At 35.3% G+C, this 14,606-nt stretch overlaps 1 protein-coding gene across 2 annotated transcripts in view; it reads right to left on the reverse strand.

Annotated features, from left to right (window-relative positions):
• LOC142238146 (uncharacterized) overlaps window positions 1-14,606 on the reverse strand; it is a 404,035-nt gene that overhangs the window by 381,845 nt on the left and 7,584 nt on the right. For both annotated transcript variants that reach the window (XM_075309706.1, XM_075309705.1), the window contains exon 4: window positions 2,639-2,785. In XM_075309706.1, the coding sequence (XP_075165821.1) occupies window positions 2,639-2,785 (147 nt within the window). The remainder of the gene's footprint in view (window positions 1-2,638; window positions 2,786-14,606) is intronic.

Below are 14,606 nucleotides of genomic sequence, written 5' to 3' on the forward strand. Positions count from 1 at the left end.
AGAATAATTAGTACTATAGTCAAGTGTGCCAAATTTTATTGAAATCGGTTCAGATTGAGATATAGCTCCAATATATATCGTTCGCCGGATTTACACTCATATGACCACAATGGCCAATCTTTTACTTCAATTTGATTGAAATTTTGCACAGGGAGTAGAATTAGCATTGTTGCTATGCGTGCCAAATTTGGTTGAAATCGGTTCAGATTTAGATATAGCTCCCATATATACATTTCGCCCGATATGGACTTATATAGCCCCAGAAGCCAGAGTTTTACCCTAATTTGCTTAAAATTTTGCACAAGAAGAACAATTAGTACTATAGTCAAATGTGCCAAATTTTATTGAAATCGGTTCAGATTTAGATATAGCTAACATATATATATTTTGCCCGATATGGACTAATACGGTCCCAGAAGCTAGAGTTTTACCCCAATTTGGTTGAAATTTTGAACTAGGAGTACAATTAGTAGTGTAGTCAAGTGCGCCAAATTTGGTTGACATCGGTTTAGATTTAGATATATCTCCAATATATAGCTTTCGACCGATTTACACTCATATGACCACAGAGGCCAATTTTTAACTCCGATTTAGTTGAAATTTTCCATAGGGAGTAGAATTAGCATTATTGCTATGCGTGCCAAATTTGGTTCAAATCGGTTCAGATTTAGATATAGCTCCCATATATATGTTTTTCTGATTTCGATAAAAATGGTCAAAATACCAACATTTTCCTTGTAAAATTGCCACTGCTTAGTCGAAAAGTTGTAAAATTGACTCTAATTTTCCCAAACTTCTAATACATATATATCGAGCGATAAATCATAAATAAACTTTTTCGAAGTTGCCTGAAAATTGGTTCAGATTTAAACGTTTCCCATATATTTATACCCTGCGCCACACTGTGGAACGGGGTATTATAAGTTAGTGCATATGTTTGTAACACCCAGAAGGAGACGAGATAGACACATGCTGTCTTTGGCAATAATGCTTATGGTGGGTCCCTGAGTCGATATAACCATGTCCGTCTGTCCGTCTGTCCGTCCGTCTGTCTGTGAACACATTTTTGTGATCAAAGTCTAGGTCGCAATTTAAGTTCATTCGCCTTCAAATTTGGCACATGTTCCTACTTTAGGTCAGAATAGAACCCTATTGATTTTGGAAGAAATCGGTTCAGATTTAGATATAGCTCTCATATATATCTTTCGCCCGATATGCACTAATATGGACCCAGCAGCCAGAGTTTTATACCGATTTGCTTGAAATGTTGTACAAACATAACACTTAGTCGTATAGTCAAGTGTGCGAAATTTGATTCAAATCGGTTCAGATTTAGATATAGCTCCCATATATATTTTTCACCCGATATGGACTTATATGGCCCCAGAAGCCAGATTTTTGGCCGAATTTGGTTGAAATTTTTCAGTAGGAGTACAATTAGTAGTATAGTCAAGTGTGCAAAATTTGATTGAAATCGGTTCAGATTTAGATGTAGCTCCCATATATATCTTTCGCCCGATATGGACTAATATGGTCCTAAAAGCCAGAGTTTTGGCCCAATTTAGTTGAAATTTTGCACAGGGAGTAGATTTAGCATTGTAGCTATGCGTGCCAAATTTGGTTGAAATCGATTCAGATTTAGATATAGCTCCCATATATATCTTTCGCCCGATATGCACTTATATGGACCCAGAAGCCAGAGTTTTATCCCGATTAGCTTGAAATTTTGCACAAGGAGTACAATTGGAAGTATAGTCATGTGTGCCAAATTTGATTAAAATTGGTTTAGATTTAGATATAGCTTCCATATATATTTGTCGCCCGATATGGACTTATATGGCCCCAGAAGCCAGAGTTTTGGCCGAATTTGGTTGCAATTTTGCACTAGGAGTACAATTAGTAGTATAGTTAAGTGTGCAAAATTTGATTGAAATCGGTTCAGATTTAGATATTGCTCCCGTATATATGTTTTTCTGATTTCGACAAAAATGGTCAAAATACCAACATTTTCCTTGTTAGACTTTAATTTGGCATTTGGCTGGGTCAGCCACCTGCACCCAAAAAAAGTGAACCCACCGTGGAAGAAAATGTAGGTTTATTTTAGAAAATTTTAATTAAAATAGTTTTCTAATTGCAACATGTTTAAAATACGTTAATACTTTTTGTCAAATTGAAGGAAATTTATTAAAAATAATTATCTTTTTTCTCTTGTTTAAGAAAATTTCATATGTTGAAAGAAAAAGTTGGATTTACAAATGGTTAAAATGTCTTTAGCGCTATACGAAGTTCATGAGTAAATTTTAGTAAAATTTACTCATTTGAGAGACTTATGAACTCAATTTAAGCAAACTTCTGCCATTTTAGGAAAATATGAACTAATTTATTTTTTAGTAAAATTGTGCACTTTATTTGTATACAACTTTTTTTCTTATTTTTAGTTCACGTCATAAAAGTTAGCAAAAAATTATTCAAATAAGGAACATTTACTCATATTGTGCAAAATTTAACTAAAATCAACTAATCTTCATGAACTAAAATAAAGTTCAGTTGGCATTAGAGCCCCTTTTTTTCTGTATGTGGTAATTTCGATCAAAAATTAATATGAATTAAGTTAATTATTTTTAGAAAATTTACTCACCTGGATCTTTGTGATCGTTTCTAAGGAAGTCATTGCTTTGGCTTTCTTCCGTCTGATGTGGCTTCAGGTAGTAATCGTAAATTGACGATAAAATGACCATTCCAATAATGAACTTGAAAACTTTATACAGCAAGATTTCGGCCATATCTGAAATAGAGATTTATTTTAGATTGATTGGTCAAAATAACAAAGTTATGCTTATTTATTTTTTTTGCTCATCTTCCATGTAAGGAAGAAGTTGCATGGTCTCGGTGATAACGTTTCCGAAAGATATTCTCTAAAAACAGTAAAGCCACCAGGAAGAAAAATGAAAAAAAAAATCCCTTGTTAAACTTATGCTAAAATCGAACAACTGACCGCACATATAAGTTCAATGTGATGTGCACCACACAGGGTTTTATTAGTTACCCTTCAGTTTTTTTGATGGCAATTGACCCCTTTTTCCAAGCAGTTGGAATTTTATACTGGTCTGGCACTGGTTATATTTAGCCAATTGGTAGCCACTTCATGCAATTGTCTTTAGAACACAATGAACCCATCCCCTAACCGGTTCAAATGTCTCTATCATGGGGTTAATTCACACTTTTCTGGCCCTTTTGCATCTATAACAGGGACAGTTCTATTTTTAGATATGTTTCTTCAGTTATATTTTCCATACATTTGTTCATTTCCTACCAATATCACTAACATTTAAATTGACGTTTCGACGCTATGTGTTCAATGGCGTTTGTGGCTGAGTGTGTTAAGGCGTTCTGTTATGGTGCCAGTAAACCCAGGTTCAAAACCTGGTCGGAGCGAAAGAGTTTTCCAATTTGTAAAAATTAGATAATAAGAAAATAAAAACAAGTATATACGGCCGTAAGTTCGGCCGAAGCTTATGTACCCTTCACCATGGATTGCGTAGAAACTTATTCTAACACTGCCATCCACAACCGAATTACTTAAGGCATGCGGTAACGCTTGCCGATGGCAAGGTATCTTACAACCTCCTAACACCGTATTCTAAATTGTATGTAAGTCCATACGTGGTATATATTAAATCAAAAAAGATCGATCAAATACGTATGTAATTCAGTTTGAAAAAATTTTCTATAGACATAAAATTTTGACAAAATTTTCTACAGAAATAAAATTTTAACAAAATTTTCTATAGAAATAAAATTTTCACAAAATTTTCTATAGAAATAAAATTTTGACAAAAATTTCTACAGAAATAAAATTTTAATAAAATTTTCTATAGAAATAAAATTTCTACAGAAATAAAATTTTAACAAAATTTTCTATAGAAATAAAATCGTGGTAGATTATTTTTGGCTCGAGAGGCAACCATGATTATGAACCGAATAAAATTTTAACAAAATTTTCTATAGAAATAAAATTTTGACAAAATTTTGTATAGAAATAAAATTTTGACAAAATTTTTTATAGAAATAAAATTTTGGTAAATTATTTTTGGCTCGAGTGGCAACCATGATTATGAACCGATGTGGACCAATTTTTGTGTGATTGGAGATCGGCTATATATAACTATAGACCGATATGGACCAATACTAACACCACGTTCCAAATTTGAACCGGGTCGGATGAATTTTGCTCCTCCAAGAGGCTCCGGAGGTCAAATCTGGAGAAAGTTTTATATGGGGGCTATATATAATTATGGACCAATTCTGGCACGGTTGTTAAAGATCATATAATACCACCATGTTCCAAATTACAACCGGATTGGATGAAATTTGCTTCTCTTGGAGACTTCGCAAGCCAAATCTGGGGATCGGTTTATATGGGAGCTAAATATAATTATGGACCCATGTGGACCAATTTTTGCATGGTTGTTAGAGACCATATACCAACATCATGTACAAAATTTCAGCCGGATCGGATGAAATTTGCTTCTCTTTGAGGCTCCGCAAGCCAAATCTGGGGATCGGTTTATATGGGGGCTATATATAATTATGGACCGATATGGACCAATTTTTGCACGGTTGTTAAAGACCATATACTAACACCATGTACCAAATTTCAGCAGGATCGGATGAAATTTGCCTCTCTTAGAGGCCTCGCAAGCCAAATCGGGGGATCGGTTTATATGGGGGCTATATATAATTATGGACCGATGTGGACCAATTTTTGCATGGTTGTTAGAGACCATATACCAACATCATGTACCAAATTTCAGCCGGATCGGATGAAATTTGCTTCTCTTTGAGGCTCCGCAAGCCAAATCTGGGGATCGGTTTATATGGGGGCTATATATAATTATGGACCGATATGGACCAAGTTTTGCATGGTTGTTAAAGACCATATACTAACACCATGTACCAAATTTCAGCAGGATCGGATGAAATTTGCTTCTCTTTGAAGCTCCACAAGCCAAATCTGGGGATCGGTTTATATGGGAGCTAAATATAATTATGGACCGATGTGGACCAATTTTTGTATGGTTGTTAGAGACCATATACCAACATCATGTACCAAATTTCAGCCGGATGGGATGAAATTTGCTTCTCTTTGAAGCTCCACAAGCCAAATCTGGGGATCGGTTTATATGGGAGCTAAATATAATTATGGACCGATGTGGACCAATTTTTGCATGGTTGTTAGAGACCATATACCAACACCATGTACCAAATTTCAGCCGGATCGGATGAAATATGCTTCTCTTAGAGGCTCCACAAGCCAAATCTGGGGATCGGTTTATATGGGGGCTATATATAATTATGGACCGATATGGACCAAGTTTTGCATGGTTGTTAGAGACCATATACCAACACCATGTACCAAATTTCAGCCGGATCGGATGAAATATGCTTCTGTTAGAGGCTCCACAAGCCAAATCTGGGGATCGGTTTATATGGGGTCTATATATAATTATGGACCGATGTGGACCAATTTTTGTATGGTTGTTAGAGACCATATACCAACATCATGTACCAAATTTCAGCCGGATGGGATGAAATTTGCTTCTCTTTGAAGCTCCACAAGCCAAATCTGGGGATCGGTTTATATGGGAGCTAAATATAATTATGGACCGATGTGGACCAATTTTTGCATGGTTGTTAGAGACCATATACCAACACCATGTACCAAATTTCAGCCGGATCGGATGAAATATGCTTCTCTTAGAGGCTCCACAAGCCAAATCTGAGGGTCCCTTTATATGGGGGCTATACGTAAAAGTGGACCGATATGGCCCATTTTCAATACCATCCGACCTACATCAATAACAACTACTGGTGCCAAGTTTCAAGTCGATAGCTTGTTCCGTTCGGAAGTTAGCGTGATTTCAACAGACGGACGGACATGCTTAGATCGACTCAGAATTTCACCACGACCCTGAATATATATACTTTATGGGGTCTTAGAGCAATATTTCGATGTGTTACAAACGGAATGACAAAGCTAATATACCCCCATCCTATGGTGGAGGGTATAACAAGTATATACGGCCGTAAGTTCGGCCAGGCCGAAGCTTATGTACCCTCCACCATGGATTGCGAACACCCTCAAAAAAAATCGCCTCTCTAACATATGTTCCAAACATATTTTGCAGGAAGCACATATATTATTGGATACTGCTGAAACATTAATATGTTTGTTTTATGTGAACATATTCTATTTTTGGAAGCATTTTGAGCCAAAAATATTATATGCTTGGAAGAATTTTCCCCAAAGAAGATTGTGCTCATTCCCTAACATAATTTTCACTTCCACGAAATTTTTTAGTTCTTGGCACCTTTTTCTGTAATACAAATAATGTTGAAGAAATTATTCAATTTTATAATTTTTTTTAAATTTTACCTTTCGCCTGGACGGAGAATCGAACCAAGGACCATACAGTTTGTAGGCCAACACACTACCACTGAGCTACGTAGCTGTTATAGTCACCAGAAGACAATTATCGTTATAAGTTACATTTATATAGCATAGTTTGCAGCGCCCACGAGCCCATGCAAACATAACATTATTTAACAGAAACATACATGTGTTGGCAACGTGGAGCAGTGGTTAGCATGTCTGCCGTACATGCAAAGGGTCGTGGGTTCAATCCCTGCTCCGACCAAACACCAATTGTTTTTTTTTTTTAATTTACGCATTTATATTTATACTATATTAAATTTTTATAATGAAACTTCGAAATGTGTGTTATTAAAGATTTACAGTCAGAAACAGTGCTTGATATAAACGAAATGGACTGAGCTTTTGGATAAAATATGATTTTTTTATTGCAAAAATAACAACTTTGTAATAAAAAACTGGTTTTGGTATAAAAGTTTGATATTTTGGAAGGAATTCAAAAACTCTAACAAAGGAAGAACGTGGGGTCGAGTATAAAAATACATAAATAATTTTATAATATACACAAATTAAATAATATTTAGACTTAAATTAAATAATATTTAGACTTAAGCGTATAAAATTTTTGGCCTTATCATAAAGCAGTTTCCGAAACAACATATAAGCGGTTTCACAGAAATTGCTCTCTTTCGATTCTCTCGCTGTGTTCATTTGATATCTTTCGTCAACCCTCCCGGTTTTTATCTCTATTTCTTTCTCTATACTCTCTCTCTTTCGCTCTCTGAATAAAATATCACAACATATATATGTTTACTCGAAATTTGTAAATTTATATATGTTTACATTCACACATATAATTTTTATGAAACATGCATGCCCCAAACATAATATATTCTAACATATTAACATATGTGTTCCAAACATTTAGTGTTAGTTTGAGAACATTACATGTTTGCACTTAAATATATTGTGTTTAAAAATTGTGCCCGAAACACATTTTGTTTATATCGAAACATATGAAAAACATATTTTTCTAACAGTGTAGAAACTTCTTCTAACACTGCCATCCACAACCGAATTACTTAAGTTGCGGTAACGCTAGCCGATGGCAAGGTATCTTAAAACTTCCTAACACCGTATTCTAAATTGTATGTAAGTCCATACGTGGTATATATTAAATCAAAAAAGATCGATCAAATACGTATGTAATTCAGTTTGAAAAATTTTTCTATAGAAATAAAATGTTGACAAAATTTTCTACAGAAATAAAATTTTAACAAAATTTTCTATAGAAATAAAATTTTCACAAAATTTTCTATAGAAATAAAATTTTCACAAAATTTTCTATACAAATAAAATTTTGACAAAAATTTCTACAGAAATAAAGTTTTAACAAAATTTTCTATAGAAATAAAATCGTGGTAGATTATTTTTGGCTCGAGAGGCAACCATGATTATGAACCGAATAAAATTTTAACAAAATTTTCTATAGAAATAAAATTTTGACAAAAATTTCTACAGAAATAAAATTTTAACAAAATTTTCTATAGAAATATAATTTTGACAAAATTTTCTATAGAAATAAAATTTTGACAAAATTTTTTATAGAAATAAAATTTTGGTAGATTATTTTTGGCTTGAGTGGCAACCATGATTATGAACCGATGTGGATCAATTTTTGTGTGATTGGAGATCGGCTATATATAACTATAGACCGATATGGTCCAATTTTGGTATGGTTGTTAGCGGCCATATACTAACACCACGTTCCAAATTTGAACCGGGTCGGATGAATTTTGCTCCTCCAAGAGGCTCCGGAGGTCAAGTCTGGAGAACGTTTTATATGGGGGCTATATATAATTATGGACCAATTCTGGCACGGTTGTTAAAGATCATATAATACCACCATGTTCCAAATTACAACCGGATTGGATGAAATTTGCTTCTCTTGGAGACTTCGCAAGCCAAATCTGGGGATCAGTATATGGGGTCTATATATAATTATGAACCGATGTGGACCAATTTTCACATGGTTGTTAGAGACCATACACCAACACCAAGTACCAAATTTCGGCCGGATCGGATGAAAATTGCTCCTCTTTGAGGCTCCGCAAGCCAAATTTGGGGATCGGTTTATATGGGGTCTATATAATTATGGACCGATGTGGACCAATTTTTGCATGATTGTTAGAGACCATATACCAACATCATGTACCAAATTTCAGCCGGATCGGATGAAATTTGTTTCTCTTTGAGGCTCCGCAAGCCAAATCTGGGGATTGGTTTATATGGGGGCTATATATAATTATGGACCGATGTGGACCAATTTTTGCATGGTTGTTAGAGACCATATACTAACACCATGTACCAAATTTCAGCCGGATCGGATGAAATTTGCTTCTCTTAGAGGCTCCACAAACCAAATCTGGGGATCGGTTTATATGGGGGCTATATATAATTATGGACCGATGTGGACCAATTGTTGCATGGTTGTAAGAGACTATATACCAACAACATGTACCAAATTTCAGCCGGATGGGATGAAATTTGCTTCTCTTTGAAGCTCCACAAGCCAAATCTGGGGATCGGTTTATATGGGAGCTAAATATAATTATGGACCGATGTGGACCAATTTTTGCATGGTTGTTAGAGACCATATACTAACACCATGTACCAAATTTCAGCTGGATCGGATGAAATTTGCTTCTCTTAGAGGCTCCACAAACCAAATCTGGGGATCGGTTTATATGGGGGCTATATATAATTATGGACCGATGTGGACCAATTGTTGCATGGTTGTAAGAGACCATATACCAACAACATGTACCAAATTTCAGCCGGATGGGATGAAATTTGCTTCTCTTTGAAGCTCCACAAGCCAAATCTGGGGATCGGTTTATATGGGAGCTAAATATAATTATGGACCGATGTGGACCAATGTTTGCATGGTTTTTAGAGACCATATACCAACACCATGTACCAAATTTCAGCCGGATCGGATGAAATATGCTTCTGTTAGAGGCTCCACAAGCCAAATCTGATGGTCCCTTTATATGGGGGCTATACGTAAAAGTGGACCGATATGGCCCATTTTCAATACCATCCGACCTACATCAATAACAACTACTGGTGCCAAGTTTCAAGTCGATAGCTTGTTTCGTTCGGAAGTTAGCGTGATTTCAACAGACGGACAGACGGACGGACGGACATGCTTAGATCGACTCAGAATTTCACCACGACCCAGAATATATATACTTTATGGGGACTTAGAGCAATATTTCGATGTGTTACAAACGGAATGACAAAGTTAATATACCCCCATCGTATGGTGGAGGGTATAAAAAAAGTAGTGAAAATGTTCTTTTTGGATCCGGAAGTGGTGCAAAATGGGCACATAAGCGATGAAATTATCATGGGCTTGTCATAGGACGGATGTCCACCATTTCAACATCCGTTGCACTGAATTTACATCAATTCTTAAGGTTTGATCCGAATTCAGTGCTTTGGAGGTAATTTAAAACAAGTAAGGAAAGTCTAAAGTCGGGCGGGGCCGAGTATATTATACCCAGCACCACTTTGTAGATCTAAATTTTCGATACCATATCACATCCGTCAAATGTGTTGGGTGCTATATATAAAGGTTTGTCCCAAATACATACATTTAAATATCACTCGATTTGGACAGAATTTGATAGACTTCTACAAAATCTATAGACTCAAAATTTAAGTCGGCTAATGCACTAGGGTGGAACACAATGTTAGTAAAAAACAAGTATATACAGCCGTAAGTTCGGCCAGGCCGAAGCTTATGTACCCTCCATCATGGATTGCGTAGAAACTTCTTCTAAACACTGCCATCCACAATCGAATTACTTAAGTTGCGGTAACGCTTGCCGATGGCAAGGTATCTTAAAACCTCCTAACACCATCTTCTAAATTGTATGTAAGTCCATACGTGGTATATATTAAATCAAAAAAGATCGATCCAATACGTATATAATTCAGTTTGACAAAGTAGACATAAAATTTTGACAAAATTTTCTACAGAAATAAAATTTTAACAAAATTTTCTATAGAAATAAAATTTTCACAAAATTTTCTATAGAAATAAAAATGTTCACAAAATTTTCTATAGAAAGAAAATTTTGACAAAAATGTCTACAGAAATAAAATTTTAACAAAATTTTCTACAGAAATAAACTTTTGACAAAATTTTCTATAGAAATAAAATTTTGGTAGATTATTTTTGGCTCGAGTGGCAACCATGATTATGAACCGAATAAAATTTGAACAAAATTTTCTATAGAAATAAAAATTTTGACAATGATGAAAATTTTATTATGAACCGAATAAAATTTTAACAAAATTTTCTCTAGAAATAAAATTTTGACAAAATTTTCTATAGAAATAAAATTTTGGTAGATTATTTTTTGCTGTAGTGGCAACCATGATTATGAACCGATATGGACCAATTTTTGTGTGATTGGACCAATTTTGGTATGGTTGTTAGCGACCATATACTAACACCACGTTCCTAATTTGAACCGGATCGGATGAATTTTGCTCCTCCTAGAGGCTCCGGAGGTCAAATCTTGAGAACGTTTTATATGGGGGCTATATATAATTATGGAGCGATATGGACCAATTTTTGCACGGTTGGTAGAGACCATATACTAATACCATGTACCAAATTTCAGCCGGATCGGATGAAATTTGCTTCTTTAGAGGCTCCGCAACCCAAATCTGGGGATCGGTTTATATGGGGGCTATATATAATTATGGTCCGATATGGACCAATTTTTGCACGGTTGGTAGAGACCATATACCAACACCATGTACCAAATTTCAGCCGGATCGGATGAAATTTGCTTCTCTTTGAGGCTCCGCAAGCCAAATCTGGGGATCGGTTTATATGGGGGCTATATATAATTATGGACCGATGTCGGTCAATTTTTGCATGATTGTTAGATACCATATACTAACACCATGTACCAAATTTCAGCCGGATCGGATGAAATATGCTTCTGTTAGAGGCTCCACAAGCCAAATCTGGGGATCGGTTTATATAGGGGCTATATATAATTATGGACCGATATGGACCAATTTTTGCATGGTTGTTAGAGACCATATACCAACACCATGTACCAAATTTCAGCCAGATCGGATGAAATATGCTTCTGTTAGAGGCTCCACAAGCCAAATCTGAGGGTCCCTTTATATGGGGGCTATACGTAAAAGTGGACCGATATGGCCCATTTTCAATACCGTCTGACCTACATCGATAACAACTACTTGTGCCATCAAGTCGATAGCTTGTTTCGTTCGGAAGTTAGCGTGATTTCAACAGACGGACGGACGGACGGACATGCTTAGATCGACTCAGAATTTCACCACGACCCAGAATATATATACTTTATGGGGTCTTAGAGCAATATTTCGATGTGTTACAAACGGAATGACAAAGTTAATATACCCACATCCTATGATGAAGGGTATAAAAAGATCGATCCAATACGTATATAATTCAGTTTGACAAAGTAGACATAAAATTTTGACAAAATTTTCTACAGAAATAAAATTTTAACAAAATTTTCTACAGAAATAAAATTAACAAAATTTTCTATAGAAATAAAATTTTCACAAAATTTTCTATAGAAATAAAAATTTTGACAAAATTTTCTATAGAAAGAAAATGTTGAAAAAAATTTCTACAGAAATAAAATTTTAACAAAATTTTCTATAGAAATAAACTTTTGACAAAATATTCTATAGAAATAAAATCTTGGTAGATTATTTTTGGCTCGAGTGGCAACCATGATTATGAACCGAATAAAATTTGAACAAATTTTCTATAGAAATAAAATTTTGACAAAATTTTCTATAGAAATAAAATTTTGACAATGATGAAAATTTTATTATGAACCGAATAAAATTTTAACAAAATTTTCTCTAGAAATAAAATTTTGACAAAATTTTCTATAGAAATAACATTTTGACAAAATTTTCTATATAAATAAAATTTTGGTAGATTATTTGTGGCTCTAGTGGCAACCTTGATTATGAACCAATATGGACCAATTTTTGTGTGATTGGACCAATTCTGGCACGGTTAAAGATCATATACTAACACCATGTTTCAAATCACAACCGGATTGGTTGAAATTTGCTTCTCTTGGAGACTTCGCAAGCCAAATCTGGAATAGGTTTATATAGGAGCTATATATAATTATGAACCGATGTGGACAAATTTTTGCATGGTTGTTAGAGACCAAATACCAATATCATGTACCAAATTTCAGGCGGATCGGATGAAATTTGCTTCTTTTTGAGGCTCCGCAACCCAAATCTGGGGATCGGTTTATATGGGCGCTATATATAATTATAGACCGATGTGGACCAATTTTTGCACGGTTGTTAAAGACCAAATACCAATACCATGTACCAAATTTCAGCCGGATCGGATGCAATTTGCTTCTCTTTGAGGCTTCGTAAGCCAAATCTGGAGATCGGTTTATATGGGGTCTATATATAATTATGGACCGATGTGATCCAATTTTTGCATGGTTGTTAGAGATCATATACCAACATCATGTACCAAATTTCAGCCGGATCGGATGAAATATGCTTGTCTTAGAGGCTCCACAAGCCAAATCTGGGGATCGGTTTATATGGGGGCTATATATAATTATGAACCGATGTGGACCAATTTTTGCATGGTTGTTATAGACCATATACCAACATCATGTACCAAATTTCAGCCGCATCGGATGAAATTTGCTTCTCTTTGAGGCTCCGCAAGCCAAATCTGGGGATCGGTTTATATGGGAGCTATATATGATTATGAACCGATGTGGACCAATTTTTGCATGGTTGTTAGAGACCATATACCAATATCATGTACCGAATTTCAGGCGGAGCGGATGAAATTTGCTTCTCTTTTAGGCTCCGCAAGCCAAATCTGGGGATCGGTTTATATGGGGGCTATATATAATTATTGACCGATTTGGTCCAATTTTTGCATGGTTGTTAGAGACCATATACCAACACCATATACCAAATTTCAGCCGGATCGGATGAAATATGCTTCTGTTAGAGGCTCCACAAGCCAAATCTGAGGGTCCCTTTATATGGGGGCTATACGTAAAAGTGGACCGATATGGCCCATTTTCAATACCGTCCGACCTACATCGATAACAACTACTTGTGCCAAGTTTCAAGTCGATAGCTTGTTTCGTTCGGAAGTTAGCGTGATTTCAACAGACGGACGGACGGACGGACGGACGGACATGCTTAGATCGACTCAGAATTTCACCACGACCCAGAATATATATACTTTATGGGATCTTAGAGCAATATTTCGATGTGTTACAAACGGAATGACAAAGTTAATATACCCCCATCCTATGATGGAGGGTATAAAAATATAGGAAACATTTAAATCTGAAGCAATTAAGGAATCTTCGCAAAAGTTTATTTATGATTTATCGCTCGATATATATGTATTAGAAGTTTAGGAAAATTAGAGTCATTTTTACAACTTTTCGACTAAGCAGTGGCGATTTAACAAGGAAAATATTGGTATTTTGACCATTTTTGTCGAAATCAGAAAAACATATATACGGGAGCTATATCTAAATCTGAACCGATTTCAATCAAATTTGGCACACATGACTATATTACTAATTGTACTCCTAGTGCAAAATTTCAACCAAATTGGGCCAAAACTCTGGCTTCTGAGGCCATATAAGTCCATATCGGGCGAAAAATATATATGGCAGCTATATCTAAATCTGAACCGATTTCAATCAAATTTGGCGCACATGACTATACAACCAATTGTACTCCTTGTGCAAAATTTCAACCAAATTGGGCCAAAACTCTGGCTTTTGGGGCCATATAAGTCCATATCTGGCGAAAAATATATAGGGAAGCTATATCTAAATCTGAACCGTTTTCAATCAAATTTGGCACACATGACTATACTACCAATTGTACTCCTTGTGCAAAATTTCAACCAATTTCGGCCAAAACTCTGGCTTCTGGGGCCATATAAGTCCATATCGGGCGAAAAATATATAGGGAAGCTATATCTAAATCTGAACCGATTTCAATCAAATTTTGCACACTAGACTATACGACTAAGTGTTATGTTTGTACACAATTTCAAGCAAAT

This window comes from Haematobia irritans, chromosome 5 (genome assembly GCF_050003625.1).
Source record: "Haematobia irritans isolate KBUSLIRL chromosome 5, ASM5000362v1, whole genome shotgun sequence".
NCBI lineage: Eukaryota > Metazoa > Arthropoda > Insecta > Diptera > Muscidae > Haematobia > Haematobia irritans.